At 35.8% G+C, this 25,471-nt stretch overlaps 1 protein-coding gene and 1 pseudogene across 6 annotated transcripts in view; one reads left to right on the plus strand and one right to left on the minus strand.

Moving 5' to 3' along the window:
* The window catches only part of SEPTIN7 (septin 7), a 105,624-nt gene that overhangs the window by 35,334 nt on the left and 44,819 nt on the right, over positions 1 to 25,471 (minus strand). For all 6 annotated transcript variants that reach the window (XM_063725570.1, NM_001133400.1, NM_001135363.1 and 3 more), the window contains 1 exon segment: positions 6,206 to 6,312. In XM_063725570.1, the coding sequence (XP_063581640.1) occupies positions 6,206 to 6,312 (107 nt within the window).
* On the plus strand, positions 22,381 to 22,941 carry LOC103891132 (gem-associated protein 7-like; annotated as a pseudogene).

Raw genomic sequence — 25,471 nt, forward strand, 5'->3', positions numbered from 1 at the left:
GAATCAACGGCATTTTCAACTGTTTTTCCCTGAAAAATAAATAAAACTAAAGCTATCGTCTATGTATCATCTATGCATAATTAATCTATTGAGATCTCTTTTGGCATCTGAGATTCCAGAAATCCAAGGTACTCATTTTCTAATACTGAGTATATACAGTATACAAGAGTTCCAGTATACTGAGTTTTCAGTTTTACCATCTAAGGAAAAAAAGTCAATGTTTATTATACAGCTTCATATAAACTAACCTAACTTAATGTTTACACGCCACTTATTAAGGTAAATAAAAAATGTTATTTAATTAAGAACATAACATTTTGAAGAGAGGGTTAAAATTTGCTGTCAAGAGCTTACCTCTACCTTCACTTGCTCAAGCCGTAGCATTACAGCCAAAACTCTGAAGAGATCTGAATGGCCTGAGATACTCCACTTAGCTCAAACACAAAAACTATCTATTTTGCTTATTTATTGGCTCAAAAGACAAATATCATCTTACATGTTTCATCGTGTTCCACAAGAAAATGAAAGAGGAAGTGACCAAAGTAAAACAGTTATGCTTAAGAATACTTCCTTCTCATCAAGACCCAGAACTACTTTATTAAGAAAGTTGATCCCAAAACTCTAACTTGGCCTTCTATTCTGAACCTCTCTACCTCTCATATCCCTGTCTCCTTACGCTGAGACCTCAAATCCCTTGCCCCTCTCATTTTCTATTAGCAACCTCCTTCCCAAAACCTTTATTTCTTTCCCTTTCCAACTCAAATCCCACTCTGGATTAACCCATCTTTCTATTCCTATACCATAAAATTCATCACCTTCAACCTCAACAAGAATTTCTCTGCTAATATTCCTCTTATGTGCTCCTTAGTCTCATGCCTCTCCCATTTCCCAGTAGGCTCTTCCCAAGCCCATGTCTGTCACAATGCTCAGTGAAGTACCTCATATCTCCACTTAAAAATGAGACCATTCCCAGTCTGTCTGAATCAGCACTGTACCTTCCATGGTACAGTGTGTGTGAAATATATCTTTTTCCTAAAGCTAATTTCTCAATCTATTCTAGGGAACTGATTAATTTCCATTTTAGATTCATCTTGACAACCGTTTACACTATTTCCCCTCTGTCTTCAATCTCTCATTTCTTGGAGAATGACTTGCCACAGGATATAACCATTCTCAGGTCTCTTTTGGAAATCAAACCACTCTGAGTCCTCTATACTCACTCCTAGGTATCCCTTTTCATCCCTTCCTTAATAGCCATCACCCATCTTCACTGACTCACCACTCACTTCTCAATCCCCTGCCATCTTGCTTCCACTTCATTAAAATTTACCTTGCCAAGGTCACCTCTACAGCACCTTACAAAAGCATCTTTCTCACTAAGTCATAATTGTTTGTCCATATTTTTCCCATAATTGTGAGATCTTTGAGAACTTTCTGTCTATCATCATTGTAGCCCCAAAACTTAGTTTAAGACAAGCATTCAAATATGTTATGTGAATGGCTCAAAAACTATCAAAACTGGACCAACTGTCAACAGGAGAGTTTCCTGATTGGGCTCTGTGAAAATTTTTCAAGGAGTCTATCAAGTATGTTACTCCAGAGATGTACATACTGCTTTCACCTTTTCTCACTTTCAAAACTTTTGTACCCACTTCATCTACAACAGTGATTTACAAAACTTCAGGGACCAGCTGGGTGTGATGGCTCACACTTGTAATCCCAGCGCTTTGGGAGGCTGAGGTGGAAGGATCAGTTGAGGTCGGGAGTTTGAGACCAGTATGGCCAACATGGTGAAACCCCATCTCTACTAAAAATACAAAAATTAGCCGGGTGTAATATGCGCCTGTAATCCCAGCTACCTGGCAGGCTAAGGCAGGAAAATTGCTTGAGCCCAGGAAGCAGAGGTTGCAGTAAGCTGAGATCACACCACTGCACTCCAGCCTGGCCAACAGAGCAAGACTCCATCTCGGAAAGAAAAAAACCAAACACTTCATGGACCAATAAAAAGTTTCAAAGGGGAACAGCGTAAAGTTTCCAACTAAGAACTTTAAAAAATCTAACTGTCATTGCACAAACGAATTATCTTAATACATTAAGAGAAAATTAAAAATGGACTTTAATCTCAGAAAAAAGGATAATTTCTCCCCAAGAAAGGACAGATGATATCCTTTCAGTGACATGAAGTATGATTTAAAAATTTTCAAATGCAGGCCAGGCGTGGTGGCTCACGCCTGTAATCCCAGGCACTTTGGGAGGCCGAGGTGGGCGGATCACGTGAGGTCAGGAGTTTGAGACCAGCCTGGCCAACATGGCAAAACCCCATCTCTACTAAAAATACAAAAATTAGCCAGGCGTGGTGGCACACACCTATAATCCCAGGTACTCAGGAGGCTGAGGCAGGAGAAACACTTGAACCTTGGAGGTGGAGGTTGTAGTGAACTGAGATCGCGCCACTGCACTCCAGCTGAGTGAAAGAGCAGGACTCCATCTCAAAAATAAATAAATATAAAAATTTTCAAATGGAACAAAATTATAAAATAAAGCTTAATTGTTAACACACATACAACCTTGTAAGCAATATTTTTCCAAAAAATTTTGTTAATCTGGGTATCTATATTTGATACTGAAACATGAAGTAGAGCTCAAATGTTCAATTTTTTATTTCATTTCACTTTCATCAATCTTTTGGAAAAAAATATATATATAAGTAAAAAATGGAGGTAACATGGTACCATTTCACTCCACTTGAAACATTCTGAAAGAACTAAGGTAAAACACTTCCCTCTCCTCCTTTCACCCTAACAGACACAGTTAAAACCAGTTTGCAGCAGAGCAGTTGTTCTCAAAATGTAGTACCCAGACTGGCAGTAATACATTGAGAACTAAACAGAAATACAAATTATTTGGGCCCTGCCTCAAACCTGCTATATAGCAAACCATGAAGAAAGGGACTTAGCAATCTGTGTTTCAACAAGACTTCCAGGTGATTGTGATGTGTGCTCAAGTTTGAGAAGCACTGGTATAAAGAATTCCAGGACTGGTGTCAGCTCGCATCTGGAAATGCACAGATATAACTCAGGGTCCTGAGGTCCAAGATAAGAGGTTAAGAATTAATGAGCTTCTATCAATACTGAAAACTTTACTTGAATCAGAACTGCTACTTTACACACAGGAGGCTAAAAATCAGCTCTCTGTTCAGTGTACACAGCTTCCCATTCCTTCCAAGACTGTGAATGTGAATGAATATCTCCTTTAAGATACAAGTCTCTTATAAATAGATAATGCCCAGCGATGAGAATATGAGATCGTGGTCTTTATTAAAATCTTGCTCCTTATTCAGCTACATAATAGGAGACGGTTTTTCTCCCCATTTTCATAAACGTTTGTCTTTTGAAACTCAGGATTGTATGTTTACCAGTCTAATATGTCTGGACTGAGATACAATACTGGTGACCACTCCCCTCTACTGTGAGAGTTTATTAGCTTCCAAGGGCAGATCATCTGCTAGACTACTAGGCTTGGTAAGGAGCCAGCCAACTATTAAAAAGATTACATTCTCATTTTCTAACTACATTCAGGCTTCTTGAACGACTCTGACCCTGTCTGTAATACGGCATGTTCTTTCCTGAGTAAGTGGGCAAGAGTTTAGATGATCTTCAACTGGTTTCCAGTATATAAAAGAATACACCTCCATGGTTCCATCAGGAAAGGGGACTTTTACAGGATTCTAGTAAGGATCAATCTGGTTCTCAAATGTTACCGGTCTTCTTTTTGGTAAAGAAAAGATATTTAACAGTGGTGCACAGGCTTCTGTCTTAAAAATCCTCCTAGAGATATTCTTACCTCCATTATCCCTTTGTTTTCAAGATAAAGAGAGTTTCTGGGAAGATATTCACAACAGAATAGCATATTTCTGAAGTGTTATTTTAAAGGAAGGTAAAATAAGTTTAGACAATTTATTCTGAAGCCAGGCCAATGTAAGAATTCTAATAAATTGAGGGCATGTCACATCTTTAACAGATGCTTGCCTGGGGAGAAAATGTCTGCAATATCTAAAATGTAGGGGATTATTAGTTAGATTTTTAAAACTCCTATAAATCAGAAAGAAAATGACAGAAAGTATTAACATTATCAAAACACTTTAATAAATAACAGTTAATGAGTACAAAACACATGTTCAACCTCACTAGAAATCAAAGAAAATACTCAAATACCTTTATATCTTTATGCACACACAACAGCAATGAGTGCCTAAGTCCACCAAGACATACACAAGAGTGTTCCGTTCCTATTAGTAAAAAACTGAAAACCCAAAGGCTTATCTAAAATAAATAATAAAGGATATACTGATACATTCACACAATGGAGTATCATACAATGATGAAAAAGAACTACACCCAACATGAGTAAATAATACAGACATAATCTTCACTGAAAGAAAACAGATACAAAAAAGTATATGTATGTAACATTCAAGAACAGGCAAATTTATCTATGGAGAAAGCAGTCAGTTAAGATGTGTATCTTTGGGGGGTGTAATACTGAATGAGAGTGAGCACACAAAAGAAACTAGGGTTCTGGAAATGAACTGTACATTAATTTGGGTAATGGTTAGTTTTACCTTGCATATCTAAATTCATAAATACCTAAATTAAGGTATTCATAATAGATACCCAAATTAAGAAAGTTCAAAGTTCGTTTTCTTGCTTAGGATTAAAATTTCCAATATTTATCACAAAATAAATAAGCATGTAGGATCAAGTTTTTAGAGCATAATTTTGCAGGTAATTTTAAATCTCAAGCCCCATAAAGGTTACCAAAAAAAAAAAAAAAAATCCTAAAATAGAAACATTGAAAAGGAGAAATAAGAAATTCACTTCACAAAATTACTCCTTTGGGATCTAGTTACTAAACTGCATCTTGTACTTTGATATATATGAGTTACTGCCCAGAATATACAGACTGTCCCTCCATCCTGTGCACTGGGATGATCACTATCACTTCTTCAAATCCAGCTAAAAGCATCACTGCCTCAATGAAGCCTACTCCAGCCAGAACTGTTCACTTGCCTCCTCTCTGCTCATGTCCTATATATCACATAAGCAGAGCTCACCAACAATATTTTTAATCAACAGTTTAGAGCAGTGCTGCCAAACAAAAATACCATGTCAATCATATAATTTATAATTTTCTTAGTAGCCACTTTTAAAATAGGAAAAAGGTGAAATCAATCAATTTTATTTCCTGATACATCCAAAATATTATCACTGCAGTATACAATCAATATAAAAAATTATTGAGATTTTTTTTTTCCATGCTCAGTCTTAGACATCTGTGGTATATTTTATATTTGCAGAACATCACAATTCAGACCACCTACATTTCAAAGATTAATAGCCACATGTGGCTACAGGCTGCTGTACTATTTAATAAAAAGTGCATATCTAGAATCTAGCCCCTTGCTCTATAAAGTGTGATCTACCATCCAGCAGCATCAGCATCACCTGTGATCTTGTTAGAAATGTAGAAATTGCAGCCCATCTCAGACCTACTAGAAGAACTAAATTTAACAGGATACCGAGGATTGGAATGCATAGCAAAGACTGAGAACTAGTAAATTAGATCACATATACCTTGGGAGTCTTACAGAATTGCTACTGCCATTCAACTATGATATGGTATTATCCCACTGACTAATACGGAACACTATATTTAAATAACAATAGCTTTTCTATAAATCGTGTTTTCTCTACACTATCCAATGCAATTTTCTACAATGATGAAACTCTTCATATACGTGCTGCAAAAAATGGCAGCCACTTGCCACATGGGCTGTTGAGCACTTGAAATGTATCTGGAGCAAATGAGAAATTGCATTTTTAATTTAACTAATTTTAATTTATTTAAACATGTGGCAAATGACTACCATACTAGGTAGTACAACTCCAGGGGAATTGGTTACTATGTCACAGTGTCATCTCTAGGAGAGTCTTCTAGACAAATTTGGGAAGTTCTAGTCAAGATAATTCTTCTGATGAACTTTACTTTTTTTTTTTTAATTTTATGAAGTCATATTTACCATCTTACACTGGCTAAGGGCAAATTTGCATCTTACCTCTAAGGAAGCATAATGAAAGTTACAACATGTGCTTTGTGTGTATTAATATTATTCCAGCTTATCAATTAACAATACTAATATCCATACCTGTACAGTCTTTTTAATTCTATGAGAAGGACCTGGATACTCTGGAGAATACAAATCTGTGAGGAATAATGAGTTGATTAATGTCGACTTTCCCAATCCAGATTCACCTAAAAGAAATAAGGGAAAATATCTGTTAAACTCACCCACTTTATCCAATCTTAAATATTCAACAGATGCTATAATCGAACTTGTTTTATGCAAGTACTTCTTGGTGAGACAATGAAACGACATTAGAAAATATGCTACAGAGAATAAGGATCTTGTCCTCAGTTGCTTAGCTATCAAATTAGACTCATGTTTCCAGGGATTGTTTTCAGTCTTCTAATTATACCACTTATAGTCATTAAAAGTAATGTATCAATCTACATTTTTAACAGTAATGTATTCCCAAAGAAAAATGTCATTATTAAAAAATCCAAGTTGGATTATATGTCGCTGCTTGAGTTAAATAAAGTTTTTCTTTACTAATAGACAATAATGAATGACCAAAACAAGAAATCATGCAACTATAAAAAGCAAAAATCTGCTAATACAAAGAATAATTAATCACAATGAACATCTCTGTATAAAGTTCTAAATCACAAAAAATACTTTCTAATTCAGCCACCCATCAGCCTAAATACTTGGTGCTTCTCTCAAACCACAATCCAAAAAATCTTAGGTAATTACTTTTTATATTGCTTCTACTCGAGGTAGGAGGCAGACATGAAGGAAGCTAGGGCATGATTTGTACTCTGATCACGTACTCTTTTTTGATTCTCCATGTCTAGTCTAATATACATAGTCTACAGTAACTATTACAAGTATACGAAAATATAAATGGCTTCAAGGTATATATAACCTAAGGTTAAAATAAATTATAAACCATATTATGATAATTAACATGGCACAGAGTTAAAGTAGTTATTGTTAATAATTCACTTAGAATAATAGGCATGTTTAGCCTAAGTAACTGATGTCACAATATTTTTATGTCTAGAAGGAATTCTTTTTATATTAGCTCTCAAAAGAGGTAAGATCCTTTCCACGTGGTCTGGGCTTACCCCTTTGACTGAGAGCATGCCAATTTTTACTAGATGTAAAAATGCCAAAAATGTCTTAAGTCACAGGAAAGTAACATGGGTTGGCCACACTCGATTCTTTCTTAACTCTTATACCTTGAAAGCAGAAAGATTAGAATAAAACCCAAGCATTTGGATGTTATCAGAAATATCTACAATATTTCCTTTTGGAAATATAAATGAAAATTTTAGTATATACAATAATGTTTTGGGAAATTAAAAACAAAAGTATGCTAATTAAAAAATTAACACTGTACTCAATAAATTATGTTTAGAGGTTTTTTTTTTAGTTTTTTACCCCTTTTTATTTGTGGTGAGGAGTGGGGGAACAAGACGACAGAGGACAAAGGGAAAAGACAGAGGAAGAAAAATAGAAGTCTGAGGGGGATAGTAAATACGGATGATTTTTCTTAGTTTGTTATACTTCTGGGTGCTGTAAACTTCCTTCAATATGATTCTGTTATTTTCATAATTTAAAAAGTATTATTGAGTGGCATCAACAAAACGGCAAATTAAAAAGCTCAAAGCCTCATTCCCTCACAGAAACACCAAAAACAACTAGAAACTAGTTGAATTAACCTTACAGGACCTGTGAAAAACAGTCAAAGGTCTACAGAACGAAGCAAATGCCCAATTAAGAAAAAAAAAATATGCAAAACTTTTGTGACATTTTTCTGTGATCTTGTCCCCCCCCTTCTGCAGTTTATCTGGGTCTCAGGGAGGCAGCAAACCAATTCCCAATTCATTCCCTTCAAATGAGCAGGAAGAGTGCAGACCTAAGTTGTAACATTTTAACCTCTCTGGTCTGCCAGAAGAACTGATTTCCTGTTTTGACTAACTGGGACCTCATTGGGTAAGAGAAGCAATGGGCACCATTTATGAAAGCTGCAAGGGGACACAATAGATGTTTGGGGCATAAGATTACAGTGGGTAGGTACAACAGACCATCTGAGTATCCAGGTGAGACTCTTCGGGAAATTAAGACATTCAAAAGCAGCCATGCATACAGGAGGAATTGAGAAAGCGACCCACAGGCCTAGGCAACACAAATGCTCAGAAAAGAAGACCTTAAGCTTTCACCTTAGGGTGATCACTAGGTTAAGGGCATGCTCAACTAATCAGCAGAGAATGCCCCAGTAGTACACAGCCAGTGAGCAACTGAGAGAGGTGACTCTTTCAAATACTCAGTTTTCAAAAAACATCACAAGGCATGCAACAAGGTATAGGAAAACACAGCCCATTCCAAGGAACAAAAATTTCCAGAAACCATTCCTGAAGAAATACAGATACTAGATTTATTAGACAGACTTTAAAGCAGCTGTCTGAACTATGGCCAAAGAGCTAAAGAAAAAAATGAATGGAAATCAGGAAAATAATAAGCAAAATAAGAATATCAATAAAGAGAAATTATAAAAACAAACTGTAGAGCTGAAAAATACAATAATTGAAAATTTCACTATATAGGTTCAATAGCAGAACTGAGTAGGCAAAAGAAAAAACTAAGCAAATCTGAAGACAACTGAAATTATCCAATCTGAGCAGAAAGAAAAAAGAAAGAAGAAAATTAAACAGAGCCCAAGAGATTATGAAACAAATCAATTGGACCAATATATACCCAATGGATGTTTCAGAGGAAGAGAAATGAACACAGAGATTACATGAAGGAAAAAACTTCCCAAAGGTGATGAAACTGATGAATCTACAAATCCAAGGATCTCAACAAACTCCAAATAAGAAAAACTCACAACGAATACCAACACGATTACAATCAAACTGTCAAAAGCCAAGACAGAATTTTGAAAGTGGCAAAAGAGAAGCGACTCACTGCAGACAGAATCCTCAAATAAGACTATAAGCCAACTTTTTGGCAGAAACCTTGGGGGCCTGAAGGCAGTGCAATGATACATTTAAAGTGCTACAAGAAAATAACTGTCAAATGCAAATTTTGTATCTGGCAAAACTGACCATTAAAAATGAGGTAGACATAAAGACATTCCCCAATAAACAAAACCTGAGGGAGGTTCATTATCACTACACATGTATTACAAGAAATACTGAAGGTAGTCCTTCAGGTTGAAATAGAAGGACTCTAGACAGTAACTCAAAGCAATATAAAGATACAAAGATCCCGTAAAGGTAAATGCAAGGGCAAATATAAAAACCAGTATTATTATAATTTTGGTTTGCAAGTTCACCTTATATTTTCTATGAGTTTTTAAAGGCAAATGCATTAAAAAATCATGGATCTGTGTTAATAGGTACATAATGTATAATAATGTAATTTACGATATCAATAACATAAAAGAGGGACAGAGCAGTGGACATGTAGCTGTTCAATGTGATTTAAGTTAAACTGGTATAAAAAATTAAGACTGTAATAACTTTAGGATATTATATATTATCCCTATAATAACCAAAGAAAATTTCTATAAAATATACCAAAAACAAAAAGAGAAGGGAATCAAATTGTGTCACTACAAAAAATCAAGTAAATACAAACAAAGGCAGTAATAGAAGAAAAGAAGGACAAAACAGCTAAAAGACATACAGAAAACAAAATGGCAAGTTAGTTCTTCCTTACTAGTATCTATATGTAAATTGATTAAACTCCCCCAATTAAAGGCACAGAATGTCATAATAGATAAAATGGCATGACCCAACTGCGTATCTGTAAAAGACACATTGTAGATCTAAGAAAACACATAGGTTCAAAGTAAAAGGTTGGAAAAAGATATTTCATGCAAATAGTAACCAGAAAGGTAGAGAAGCCACACTAATATCAGACAAAATAGTCTCAAGTCAAAAACTATTATCAAAGACAAAGGACTTCAAATGTTGATAAATGGGTCACTTTGCCAAGATGATGTAACAATTAAAAACATATATATATACCAAACATCAGAACTTTAAATTATGTAAAGCAAACATTGGTAGAATTAATGGGAGAAACAGACAGTTCTATAGTAATAGTTGGAGACTTCAATACTCCAGTTTCAATAACGGACAGAACAACTAGACGGAAAATAAACAAGGAAATAGAGGATACGAAGAAAACTGTAAATCAACTGAAGCTAACATAGACAAAACACTGCATCCAACAACAGCAGTCTACACATTCTTCTCAAGGGCACGTAAAACATTTTTCAGGAATGACTAAAAGAAACAAGTCTTAATAAATTTTAAAGAATTGAAATCAAGCAAAGCATTTTTTCCCATTATAATAAAACAAAACTAAAAATCAGTAATGGAAGGAAACTAGGAAAACTGACAAATACTTGGAAATCAAACAACACATTCTTATCAACCAATGAATCAAAGAAATCACAAGGGAAATTAGAATATACCGAGACAAAATAAAAATAAAAATCCAACATGCCAAAATTTACGGAATACAGAAAAAGCAGTGCTGAGAAGGAAATTTATAGTTGTAAACACTTATATAAAAATGAAGATTTTAAATCAACAACCTATGTTTACACCATAAGGAATTAGAAAAAGAAGAGCAAACTAAACTCAAAGCTAGCAAAAACAAGAAAAAAATAAAGATTAGAGCAGAGATAAATAAAAGAGATTTTAAGAATAGAAATTGGGCCGGGTGTGGTGGCTCATGCCTGTAATCCCAGCATTTTGGGAGGCCGAGGAGGGTGGATCACCTGAGGTCAGGAGTTCAAGACCAGCCTGACCAACATGGTAAAACCCCGTCTCTACTAAAAATACAAAATTAGCTGGGTGTGGTGGCGCATGCCTGTAATCTCAGCTACTTGGGAGGCTGAGGCAGAAGAATTGCTTGAACCCAGGAGGCGGAGGTTGCAGTGATCCGAGATCGTGCCATGGCACTCCAGCCTGGGCAACAAGAGTGAAACTCTGTCTCAAAAAAAAAAAAAAACCAAAAGAATAGAAATGGGCCAGGGGCAGTGGCTCATGCCTGTAATCCCAGCACTTTGGGAGGCTGAGGTGGGCAGATCATGAGGTCAGGAGATTGAGACCATCCTGGCCAACATGGTGAAACCACGTCTCTACTAAAAATACAAAAATTAGTTGGGCGTGGCAGGGCGTGCCTGTAATCCCAGCTACTCCGGAGGCTTAGGCAGGAGAACTGCTTGAACCCGGGAGGCGGAGGTTGCAGTGAGCCAAGATCTCGCTACTGCACTCCAGCCTGGCGACAGAGCTAGACTCTGTCTCAAAAAAAGAATAGAAATCAGCAAAACCAATTGTTAGTTCTTCAAAAGAATAAACAAAATTGACAAACCATAAAGTAGATTGAGAATAAAAGAGAGAGACTCAAATTACTAAAATCAGAAATAAAAGTGGGGGCTGCACGTGGTGGCTAATGCTTGTAATCTCAGAATTTTGGGAGGCCAAGGCGGAGGGATTACTTCAGCTAAGGAGTTCAAGACAGGCCTGGGCAACATGGCAAAACCCTGTCTCTATTAAAAATACAAAAACATTACCCTGTCCTGGTGGCACATGCCTGGTAATCCCATCTACTCAGGAGGCTGAAGCAAGAGAACTGCTTGAACCAGGAGGAAGAGGCTGCAGTGAGCCGAGATCACACCACTGCACTCCAGCCTGGGTGACAGAGCAAGACTCTGTCCCAAAAAAAAAAGAAATAAAAGTGGTTCATGGTTTTCCTAGTTAAGGACTGGACTATTTGCCACCACCCCACCCCCCAATTTTTTGAGTAACTTTCCTTTTTGGAAACAGTGATGAAGGTTTCTCCCTTTATTCTAAACAGTATGTACACCTCATACTACTATCTACTATCAAATTTCTAAATGGTTTCCGCTTTTTTAATACTCTTTAAAAATTAGCAAATACCTAATTATACTTTCAGTTAAGATAACACTTTTTCCCATTGGATTTTTTTCTTTATCTTTTAAATTCTTAACATTGACTATGTGAAGTAATACGCTGTATACCCTGAACTCACTATGAGATATTTAACGTATCAGGGGATATATAAATAATAAATTAACTTCCATCAATTCCTAGACTACTTAACACTGAAATTATGGACCAAAGCTTTCTAATTCAATTCCCAAGTGGCATTAAAACCAAGCTGTTTTGTATTTCAAGAAACTTTACCCACGGTTATGAAAGTTTAAAAACTTATCAAATGTGTGGGAAAACTGCATAAAGATAGATGATTAGGTTTCCTATTTTTTTTAAGACCAATTACAATGTGAACCATAGCTACACTAACTGGGTGATCTCTATCAAAGTAAACACTGCAAACAATAAAGGGTATCATTTGGCCAAGAAAAAGATAATTTCTGATTCCAATTCAACATTGCTCCTGTGTAACGTGTTTCTCTAGTTCTCAACTCCACATTTATTCTTGAGTTATTTCTACGTTAGTTGTAGTTTTCTTTTTAAGCTGGCTCTGGGCAAAGCAAACCTTTCGTAACAGATTGGTAAGTGTTCAATTTCCTCAATTCTAAGACACAATTTTGCCCCCCAATATTTCTAAAAACAAATGTCTCATAATCAAAATGTAATTGACTGTACTATTTACCTCCCTCAAATCAAATCTGATTATGTTTCAGAGTAGATCTTATCTTAGAATCAAGGAAGCAGGAAAACCAAAACACTTCTTTCCCTAGAATCGAATTCAATTAGAAAAGCCAAATCAAAGAGACCTTAATTATTTTTTCCTATAATTGAGAACTTTATATTTAATTTTTAGAAGAATTTATTCTGAACTAAAGTGATTTCTATTTCCTTATAAATCGGAAGATCCCAAAGAAACAGAAAGCTTTAACACAAACCTCGATGAGAAATAAGGAAAGTAACCAAGACCATCTCCCCACCTTGAGGCTCATGAGGTGAAACCAAAGCTCCCCCTTGAGTTATATGCCATAGGGGAAATGATCCTCAAAGAGCCAAGTTTCATTCAGGGTAAGGAGGCAGAAAAAATGGTTACCAAAAAGTAGTTGAGAACTCAGTCTGCTTTTTCTGGTTCTGTACATAAGGAGCTTGGAAGTTGCCACTCCATTCTAAGAAGTAAAAAGCTGAACAGATCTGATCTTTAAGAGCATTGAGGACACAAGGCAATGATCCAGCAATTGCCCTTCTTGATGTTTACCCAGCTAAGTTAAAAACAAAGTCTTGCACACAGGTATTTGCAGCAGCTTTATTTATAATTGCCAAGACGTGGAAGCAACCACAATGTCCTTCAGTAGTTGAATGGATAAATACACTGTGGTACATCCAGAAAATGGAATATCACTCAGCACCAAAAAGAAATTAGCTACCAAGCCATGAAAAGACACGGACCAATGTACACTGGTAAGTGAAAGAAGCCAATCTAAAAAGAATACATACTGTATAATTCCATTATTGTAATTCCATAAACACACTGAACAAGATACTTGCATTTTCTGTTTTCTTACATACCAAATTAGTATAAGAGTATGAACTGTGAGGACTAAATTAGGTAATATATGTGAAATCTAAGCACAGTGCCTGGTACACATTAAGTGCTCAATAAGTAGTGGTATTTCTGTGATTCATTTAAGGAAATTAGAAACACATGAAAGTTTGATATGACAGAGGTAAGAATATAAATAACAACAAAATGTTAAAAATACTTAAGGCAAAAACTTGGAAACAATAGGAAGTTAGCAAATTCCACATTAAAAGACTAATAGGTCTTTTGGATATGGATAAATCAAGCGCTGAAAAAATAAAAATGATTTAAATAATATGCTTAATTGTCAAATATATATACACAAATTTCTACCCAAAGAATAAACATATTTTTGAAACCTATGGAATACTTAAATAAGCTGATCCTATGTAAGGCTACAGAGAAAAATAAATCAATGCTGGAACCTACAGATCATATTCTCTGAATTCTCGGTAGTGAAATTAAAAATTAATAAAAAATAACACAATCTATGCACCCACTTAGATATCTCTCCTTAACTCTTCCTATGTGAAAATTACTCAAATACAAACAAAATGAGTATTACACATAAAAATCTAAGAGATATGACTAAAGTATTTGGAGAAAAACTCATGCTTAAAATAAGCCTAAAGAAAGTAAGTCAACCATCACGGGTGGTTCTTGGTGAAACTGTAAACTGGTACAGCTTTTCTGAAGAATAATTTGGTAATCTATCAAAATTTAAATCTACATGCCTTTTGACCCAGGATTTCACTTGCAGAAATGTACATTACAGAAGCATTTATATGTGTGCCTAGAAATCCAAAGAACCTAAGCACTGTTTGTAACTACGAACATCCATCTTCATTAATAGCTGACTGTATAAATCATGATAAAGATATTATAGAATACCACATAATTGCTAAGAATATACTGACAGGAATATTCAGTGTGTGTATATATATATATATATATATACACACACACACACACACATACACACATATATATACATATACACACGCACAGTATGTTCAGTGATAGAGAAAAAACATTCACAGAACAGTACTTATAGCAAGGTACTGTTTACACACAAAAAAAAATTGACATAAGAATGCCTGGTGTATATAAAAGTATAAAAAAACGCCAAAAGACTCGCACCAATTAAATGCTTATCTCTAGAGACAGGACTGGAAATGAAGGTGAGAGAAAAAAGGAAACTTGCTTTTTACTAAATATCTTTAGAATTTAGTTTTTAAAAAATAAAATGTGTATTTTATAAGCTTTTCTTTATTTGGGAAGCTAAGCGGAGGGTAATAATAAAAGTGAATATACCAACTTTCTAACAGTGTTTATTTCTAAAATGGGAAAGGTTATGAAACATTTAAATTTTTCTTCTTTGTATATCAGTTTTTCTACAAGAACCATAAATTATATAATATTTAATTTTAACTTTTAATATTTAAAGGGGTTGATAATATGTTATACTACAAAGAAGTCAAGAATGCCTGAGAATAGGCTACCTGCAAATATAATGATTGGGAGTACTGGGATAAAAGTTAAGAGAAAAATGAGTATTGAGTCCAGTAAGAGACTACAGAGTAAATGAGAGGCAGGCATCAGGCACAGGTTACTACAGATGCTGGCAACTACAGCTCCAGACAGCTGTACTACAGGAATTCTCAATCTTGGCACTAATGACATTTTGGGTTGGATAATTCTTTATTGTGAGGAGTGTCTTTTCATTGAAGGATGCTTGGCAGCATCCCTGGCCTTTACCCATTAGAAGCCAGTTAGCATCCCTCCTCCCCAGCTGTGGCAACCAAAAATGCTTCCAGACGTTGAGAGATGTCCCCTGGGGGGCATTTTTCAAATTTTGAATCCCCAAATCCTCTAGCACTGATACCACTATGCATCAAAAATAATGACAGTGACAGCCAGTAAGTTATAAATTCTTCTGTGTGCCAGTATTTTACAAGCATTGACTTAGTTAACCTTTATAATACCATGAGATAGATGCTACAGGTTGTGTATCACTTATCCAAAATGCTTGGGACCAGAAGCATGCTGGATTTGGGGCTTTTTCAAATTTTAGAATATTTGCATTGCTCATCAGTTCAGCATCCCTAATCTGAAAATCCAAAATCCAAAAACTGATCCAATGAGCATTTCCTTTGAGCATCACGTCAAGCACTCAGTTTCAAACTTTGGAGTATTTGAGATTTCAGATTTTTGGATTAGGGATACTCAATCTGCATCGTTATCAATACCATTTTAAGGTGAAAAAACAGAAACAAAAGTGAAATAACTTACTAGTGCCAAACAGTTAATAAGTGGTAATGTCAGTATCTGACACCAGGCAGTATGTTCTACTGCCTTTCTAAATACCCACTCTCATTTATCCATTAAAGACTCTGTGCCAAAATTCCCAACTACCTTCCTAATCTGGTTAACCAGGTTGGACCATATCTGACATGGGATATTTTACCAGTATCTACATTAACAATAACACTTAATATTTTTATTCAATAACTATAAGAAAGACATTGAGCTAGGCACTTTACATGCATTCAATGACTTCAATAATTACAAAACTCTACATAAGATTCTTTACACAATTATACAGCTAAGTAAACAAAACCTCTGAAAGTAACTTGCCAATGACAAATATCTCTACCAAGTAGCAGAGCTACCGCTCAATCTGAATGGCAAATCTCATGTCCTTAATCATACTATACTTCCCAGACTGAGCAGGCGAAAGGAACACACTTCTTGACCTCTATGTCCTGGCCTACGTTCCCCCACACCGAGGAGAGTCTCACTCTGTCGCGCAGGTTGAAGTGAGAGGCACAATCATGGCTTACTGCAATTTCTGCCTGCTGGGCTCAAGTGATCCTCCCACCTCAGCCTCCCGAGTAGCTGAGACTACAGGTGCATGCCACCACGTCCAGCTAATATTTTTTTAAGAGATGAGGTCTCACTATGTTGCCCAGGCTGGTCTCAAACACCTGGATTCAAGCAATCCTCCCACCTCGGCCTCCCAAAGGGCTGGGATTACATGCTTGAGCAACCAGGGCCACTGCTTTTACTGCACTAACCACAATGAGTTTCAAACGGAAAAGTAAAGGATAAAGCAATTAAAAATTTAGAAGAGGAAGAAGAGAGAAACTAAGTTCAACAGCCTTTAATCTTGTCAGACTGAGTACTTCTACCTACCCCTAGTATCAAATTCCACATCTGTCCTGAAACTAAATCATAACCTCTTTAGCAGGCTGAGAAAGACAGGAAGAACATTTTACAAGATACAATAATAGATCTATGTCCTTTCAAGAATAACACTGATTCAGTGAATATTCTTCTAAAGTACTCAGTCAAGTACAAACAAGGTATTTGTAGGTTACTGTATTGACTCAAATCAAGTACCACATACAAATGAGGTATTTGTAGGTTATTGTATTGTATTGTATTGTATTGTCTTAATGATTCTATTATCGTGACACAGAGGTTACCAAAATGTCATTCAAATAAGCCTGATAAAATACAGTTTATTTCCCATAAGCAAAGTCACCTTACTCAAATCATTGTGACTGGGAGCTCTAAAAATAAGTTATTTTGTAATGAGGGAGCAGTCCTTTTACTTGGTAGCAGAGTAAAATCTAGCACCTGACAAATACGAAAATAGTTTGGTAATACTATTATTCTTCCCTGGAAATTTTTCCTAAGAAGTACCCTGAAGGTGTAAATTAAGTGTATTCCAAATTTTTCTGTGCTTCCTTAAGTATCACATACCCTTAAACCAAGTTATCTCATTTCTTTTTTCAAAAGTACCAATAATTGTAAGAAAGTAGTTGTGTAACTTTGGAAAAGTCTACGGACAAAGGTTATAGTAGTCCATTAGAGCTTAAAATTTCCTTGAAGTCTCTTATCTCAGTTCCATCAATAAATTCGTCTTGTGACCTTGGGCAAACCATACTTCTGTGTGTCAGTGCCCTCATCTATGAAATGCGGATAAAAGCAGTACCTACAACAACACAGTTGGTGTGAGGAATAAGTGATCTCATTAGAATCATACCTTGGCACAGTGGACACTTGAATATCAGTAATAGCTAGTTGCAATGAAATGTATTTTATTACTGTTCACGTTTTCTCACAGAAAAAGAAAGGACCCTAGTGCAACTACTAAGAATAAGGGTCAAAGGTGAAGTAGACAGCCTTAAGAAGGGAATAAACATTTGAAACAGGGATGCAGGGGGGTAAAGTAGAAGAGCAAGGTTGGCAATTTATTGACACTAAAGGAAATTCCTAAAAAGGAATGTTGAAAGCAGTGAGGCTATGCCTGAGTTTGAACATTAATATTAATTTCTACTCACATTTAGTAGAGTAATATTTACTTCCATACCAAAATGTCAAATGGCCTATAATTACAAGACAAAATATAGCAGCCTTGTCTAATAATCTCAAAGTGACTTATAACTACAATTAATCCTTGTTCATTGGCTTTACTAAAGGGAAGGAAGTAGTATCATTAATGCAAAACAATGGAGAACTATAATCAGTCCTATCAAATCAAACTCTACTTAAACACAAAATCTGTGGAAACAATCCAAATCAAGTGTACTTCTGCATTATTTAGAAAACATTTAAGAATAGAGTTCAGAATAATATATATACTGGCTTAAGAAAAAAATTATTCAAGATAAAGAGAATATCTGTAACATTTCATATTTCTTCAAACTAATATTTTAATAAATCCAAATAAACTTTTTTGAATGTTCCAAATTAATGCCTATTTTACATTTATTTTGACTTTGAAATGCATTATACATGTTTTGCAACAATGTCATTATCATTCCCTCATTTTACTGCAGTTTAAAGGGAAATAACTGGATTTTAAATTTTTTTTGTACTTATTAAAACAAAATATAATATTTACAATTTAAGGTGTTACTCTACGAAAATTAAGAAACAAGAGTAACTAGAGTCAGTAATACAACACATGTACTTCAACCTAATAAGCAGGTTAAAATAACCCATATCCTTCTTATCTTTGAGGACTTGCCCATGAAAGCCACATATTCTATCACTATTCAAGAATGTTAAATTTCAAGCCTAAAAATAAAACATTCATCAAATATTTGTTTATAAGGTTTTGAAGAAAGTCACAATAATATTTGTTTATAATAGCTAACGTCAAGTTTCCTCAGGTCTTTGGGATTGAGATCCCACAGTATTTATAATAAAAGAATCTGAGAAGTCCTGCTTTAAAGATGCTTGCTTATCTTTGTTTTACTCAGCATCTCAACTTTGTATCCATTTCTTATTAATCTCTAGATTTTCTGAGACTAAAGTAGTACCTGACACTTTATAAGTGATCATTAAATTTTTATCAAATAAATGAATGAGGAATGCAAAGATAAGATGTAGTCCTTGATCTTAAAAATCTTAGTATGGTAGAAGAGGTACGATACGCAAACAAACAACGAACAAACAAGGCAGAATTTTATCAAAATCATGAATGAGATACCCCAAAGCGACAGAATTTCAGAAAACTGAGAAATCACACCAGCCTGGAAAGGGGGTCACATTTCAATGAGGCTTTGAAAGATGGAGTATCATTTCAATAAGCATTTCAACTTTCTGGGATATCTGTAGATTCAATGAGCCACTTTTACCATTTTATAGCAATTGTATAGAAAAGAAAGCAAAGGATTTTTAGAAACAGAATCTTTAAGTCCTTTCAGAATGTTTTACCATGTTAGAGTTGAGGCAAGAGGAAAGCCTGAGAGGAGCTGGTGATCACACTGTGGAGCTTTTCTACCTTGTTCCTCTAACTCCTTCCTTCATTTTTCTCCTGGGTTTTGAAATCAATTTTGTTCAAATTCAAATCGTAGTTCAATCATCTACAAGTATATGACCTTGATCAAGATACTTACCTTATTAATTAAATGCACAGGGCTTGACATTTTAAAAAGCACCTCAAATGAAACCTATTAAGAGGTGAGACAGCAACAAACTATAGCTCTTAACCAAAATACATATTAGTGTCATCTAAGGAGGTATTTCAAAATAGACGATCATATTCCATCCTAGACCCAAAGCCCAGAATATCTAGGCAAGTGTTTCCAGGAATACTTTGAAGAAGCTTCCAAAATGACTTGAAAGGTAGATGAAATTAAGAAATTCTTATGTTCATGTTGTCCTGTCCATAAAAAGAAAATTAAGAAATTCTAGTAAATAAAGGATGACATAGGGCAATATGCCAGATTACATTAACATTTAAAGATGGCCCCACAGGAAAGGATCCTAATAAAGCAGGCTTCAACACAACCAGGTAAACCAGGAGGCAATATCACAAAAAGTGAGGAAGAGTTTCAAGGAAAAAATGGTCAGTAATGCCAAATAAGTTAAAGAAAAAGACAACCAGAAGGCCTTTTACTGACCTTTAATAAAAGTAGTTTTGTGTTAAGGAGAGAAGCCAAATGGTGAGAAATTAAGTACTGGATGGGAAATTTAAAAGTAGAGGTTTATTTTTTCTTTACATCTCGCTGTAAAATGAAGAAAAGATACCACACCAAGATGTTTTGCCAAGGGAGGGCGCTATTCTTTGTTTTACCTTTTAATAAACTTAATCTGGTGAAGATTTAATCTGTGAAGAACAATCTAGACCAGGCATCCCCAACCCACAGTCCGTGGCCTGTTAGGAACCAGGCCACACAGCAGGAGGTGAGTGGTGGTGAGCACTACTGCCAGAGCTCCGCCTCCTGTCAGACCAGCGGCAGCATCAGATTCTCAAAGGAATGCAAGCCCTATTGCGCGCTGCACACGTGAGGGATCTAGGTTGCGTTCTCCTTATAAGAATGTAATGCCTCATGATCAGTTTCATCCCGAAACCATCCTGCCCCCTCCCACACACACACACCCACACACACCCTGGCAGAAAAACTGTCTTCCACGAAACCAGTCCCTGGTGCCAAAAAAACTGGGAGCCACTGGTCTAGACTACATTAGATACATTCTATACATATGTTGATCTGGAATTTGCTATAAGACAATTTCATCTCCACAAAATCTATTAGGATATCCTTTAACATACACACTGATGTACATGCTAATACTAAAAGGCAAGCTAAACAAGCTCTATATAACCTGGCCCCGCAATTATCTTAAAAGAAGTTTACTTATTCTAATTACTGTAATTGCACCAGTACTAAGAACTAACAATTCTGCTGGGTAGCTAGTAGCAAACATTCCAACCAGCTACTCAATAATTACCTCATTTGCCAATTCAAACAGCTTTCACTTGCTACATGTCTGAGGCTGGGAGGCGCTAAGAGGTATGTTATGATCTTTCTTGCTATACTCAGAAATGGAAGCATTCTTTACACAACCCAGTTCAAGTGGACAATTACATTTTTAAATCATCATGTTACTACCAGAGAAATCCTTACTGCCTACTCAGAACATTTTCTTCATGATTATTTAGAAAATGATTATCCCAATTTTGTAGTAAAAGATACTGCCTGACCTAGGTTAGGGTCTGCAAAGTTTCATAAGATATATACCAAGTTTCTGTAAGTTCTTTTGCTAAACTGAAAAGAGTTGAAATTGACGGTTTAAATACTGTCTATGAGCTGTCCCTCAATGTTCCTCTAAATTCTTCCCATTACCTGAAATTCTAATTGATCATTCAATACACATTCCTCCTTAAAAATGGGTGGATCACGAAGTCAGGAGATCAAGACCATCCTGGCTAACATGCTGAAACCCCGTCTCTACTAAAAAAAACCAAAAAATTAGCTGGGCGTGGTGGCGGGTGCCTGTGGTCCCAGCTACTCGGGAGGCTGAGGCAGGAGAATGGCGTGAACCCGGGAGGCGGAGCTTGCAGTGAGCCGAGATCACGCCACTGCACTCCAGCCTGGGCGACAGAGTGAGACTCCATCTCAAAAAAAAAAATCAAGTATTCTTGTGAATACTATTAGTCTTTCAGATCCTGGAATAAGACTTTCCCTCTAATTTATATTTTGGGCCAGCATTAATTAAGAAAGTAAGAGTTTTAATTTGGAAGAAAATAGAGCTAGCTTTGAGTTACACGAATCAGAAAAAGTAGATTTTGCAGAAACATAGCAAAGGGCTCTACAAAAGTAGAGGGCAACTTACAGCTGGCCACAGGGCATGCTAGAGTGTAAGTAAAGGAGAAATATCAGGAAAACAGATATTATTTTACCTGGATATCTAATGGATAAAAGACAGGAAGCAAGGTGTTGATTTATTCTTGATCAGGTAGCATGTTCTATACAGTGGTTCTAAGAAGTAGCTTTCAAAGCAGAAGTGGGTAGTTTTTAACTGTTTGAATTAGATAACCTATAGATTAAGTTCTTACTTTTTATAAATCTCATATACCAAAACGTACCCCCTAAGGACCAGGGATGAAGTATTTGAATCATACCATGATTATGTAAATTATATCTCAATGATATTTCTTTAAAAATAAGGGTACTATACTCGTTTATTTTTAAGTTACAACATTCACAAGAAATATAACAATGAAATTGTCATTAGTGGTGTGACTATACTTAATAAAAAGCTAGGCAAAAAAAGTTTCAAAAAGAAGACTTCTGACATTAAAAAAGTTGCAAGTACAAAATTTCCAAATAAAGAACAGTACTTTTTTTAAAATTTCAAATAAATAATCAAAGGCATGTAAAATAAAATGTAAAACCCCTAATACCAAATTAGCAAATACCAAATTTGACATTTAAAAGAGATTTCCGAGCAGCTGTGGACCTCACCAAGACAATGCAGACTCCACTGACTATTCCTGTGCCTGTGCTCCAGTTACCCTGGGGCCCTGATGGCTTCAGCCATGGCACTGCCCCGATGGATGCTGGGGCCCTTGAAGCCAGAGGTTCCTGAAATCCAAGAGTGGTCCCATAGTTCAAGAATCGCAGGAATCCCAGGAGCAGTGGGCTCGAGCTGCCCTTCGGGAGTGTTACCTCTGCAGCATGCTGGCTACGGTGCGTCGACAGGTGAGCTTCACACTGCACGACTGTGTGCACAAGGCTGCCCACTTCGGAGCCACCAATCTGGACACGGCCAACTTCTATATGTCACAGCTGCAGACTCCCATAAGTGTGGCAGAGATGCTGCTCTAATGTAGTGACATTATTTCACATACCTTCAAGCCTGAGCAGCTGGAGCACAGGCATGGGAATAGTCAGTGGAATCTGCATGGTCTTGGCGAGGTCTGCAGCTGCTCAGAAATCTCCTTTAAATGTCCTCTCTCTTAAAATGCCATATACTTCCTTCATATTACTTTTCTAATCAAAAAACATTTTGTAACAAGTCCTAGTTTTTATAGGAAGAAAATTTCAAGCCATATATCTGAATATCTGTTACATCAAAAAAAAACAGGAGTTATCTAAATATCCAACCACATTTCAAACAAATATATAATTCAAGTTGATTCAACAACAAAGGCAAACATCCACATATATAAAATCAGGTTCAAAATCTCCAAGTAAAACTTTTTTTAAAGTTTATTAACTTTTAAAAAAATCAATTCCTAAGAGTCTTTCTATCACTAACATTAAATACCTGACACAGTCAAGGGAAAACAAGATACTTGAAAGGTTTGCTAGGGGTAGCATTAATATTCAGCAACTATAAAGCAAGTGCACTCTTCAGACTAAATAGTCATGTCACACAAAAAAACTGAGCACGATATTTACCTGCACAGAACAGACAGGTAAAAAGTCATATTGTGTTTTTAAGAATCTAAGCTACTCAGCTAAACCATGTTTTAAAAAGGAAAAGAATAAATTCTCAACCACCTTTTAAATCTGACTCTCACCAGAAAAGAGCTTTGCCCAGCAATCTATACTGAATTACAAAGAGCACACATTTGCCCCGAATGTTTATAATCAAGAGTTCAACCAAAACAGAAGTCCAAAGTAAGGATTAATCAAATATTTAGCTTATTAATTGCATATCATTGTCTACCATCCCTGCTTTCCCTTTTCTTCATTCCTCGTTTTGGATCTTAAAATTAAGTCATGAAAATGCACGAATAAAAATATGTTTAAAATTAACATGTATACAATTTATAGATGTACTAGATATTTTACATATATAATATATATATGCAGTACATTCATATACACAATTATCTCAAGCCCTCTGTGAGGCAGGGGTAGTCACTCACAGTACACAGCATTCCTGTGTAAGTATCTCCACTCTACGACCATCCTACACCCACAGGTTCTTAAGGAACCCTACCACAGCTCTTTTTTTATATTTTTTTTAGAAATGGGGTCTCACTCTGTTGCCCAGGCTCGTCTCGAACTCCTAGGCTCAAGCAATCCTCCTGCCTGGGCCTTCCAACGTGCTGGGATTACACACATGAATGAGCCTGGCCTTCATTTACTTTTTGTAATCACAACACAATGCTTGGATTAGAAAAGACAAGGTAAGGTTTGGAGCAATGGCTCACACCTTTAATCCCAGCTAAGGTGGGTGATCACTTGTAGTCAGGAGTTGGAAATCAGCCTGGCCAACATGGTGAAATCCTGTCTTTACTAAAAATACAAAAATTAGTCTGGTGTGGTGGTGCACGCCTGTAGTCCCAGCTACTCGGGAGGCTGAGGCAGGAGAAGATTGCTTGAACCCAGGGGAACGGAGGTTGCAGTGAGCCAAGATCATGCCATTGCACTCTAGCCTGGGCAACAGAGTGAGACTCCGTCTCAAAAAAACTAGGTAAATATTTGTTGTGAAAAGGAAAGTGAGATTCAAAGTGATCTGTCCAGGGTCATACAGCTTGTCTGTGACAGAAATTGAAGTTTTAAACTGGACTAAGTATGATATTCTTTTCAGTGTAACAGCTGCTGCACTATTACACAGTAGATATAAAGTCAGTTTAAATACAGAAGGCTTATTTTCATGGTGTGACAAAAACATAAGTCAAAAACATGAATAAAATTTTACAAAATTGCCAAAATAAATTGTAAATTCCAAATTTAAACACAATAGTAAGTTACTAGTTTCAAGATTCTAATCGATCCTATCAGACTAATAAAGTTACCACATAAATCCAAATAAAAACTCCTGACTACATGACACTTTAAATGTACATTACTATACCATTTATTCAATTAAATGTAATTAGTAGTGTGCATTTCCCTGGAAATTCCTTTGAGGGTAGAAGTAATCATTTTCATTTTCATGTCATCTGCTTGATCAGTAATTCTTAGCACTTACACTGCTGATGTACATAAACTTAATTACTAATCATTCAATTAAAATTTACCCTCTGAACCAGGACAACCATGCTATGGAAGAGCTCATCCGTTATGTTATTGTTGTAATTATTTCCATCTGTAACATAATAAACAATTTATAGCCTTCTATCATTAAAAACTTGAGTTAAGAATGAACTACAAATCTTCACATTTGATTCTTTGATATGCATAATTACCTTGTATTTATCATCTGCTTACTTAGAGTTCTGGGCAGTACAAGAAACAGAAGCCCCAAAGTCTAAAACTTTCTTCCTTCTAAATATCAACCTATTTGTTTCAACTGTTAGTAAATTTGGGAGACATCCTACTTTGTTTATCAAAATATATGTAAATATTATAACTCTGCAACACTCGTACACATATGCAGATAATTTTAATTTCCAAGATAAATTTTTCCAGAGCTTTTTATCTCCACTACTTTTTTCTATGGCAGTCCAAAATTACAATTTTACTAATTTTTCTACATTTTTAGGCATCGAAAGAACTATTCTATTCACATACCAATTAATTCTATAATACGTTA

This window comes from Pongo abelii, chromosome 6 (genome assembly GCF_028885655.2).
Source record: "Pongo abelii isolate AG06213 chromosome 6, NHGRI_mPonAbe1-v2.0_pri, whole genome shotgun sequence".
NCBI lineage: Eukaryota > Metazoa > Chordata > Mammalia > Primates > Hominidae > Pongo > Pongo abelii.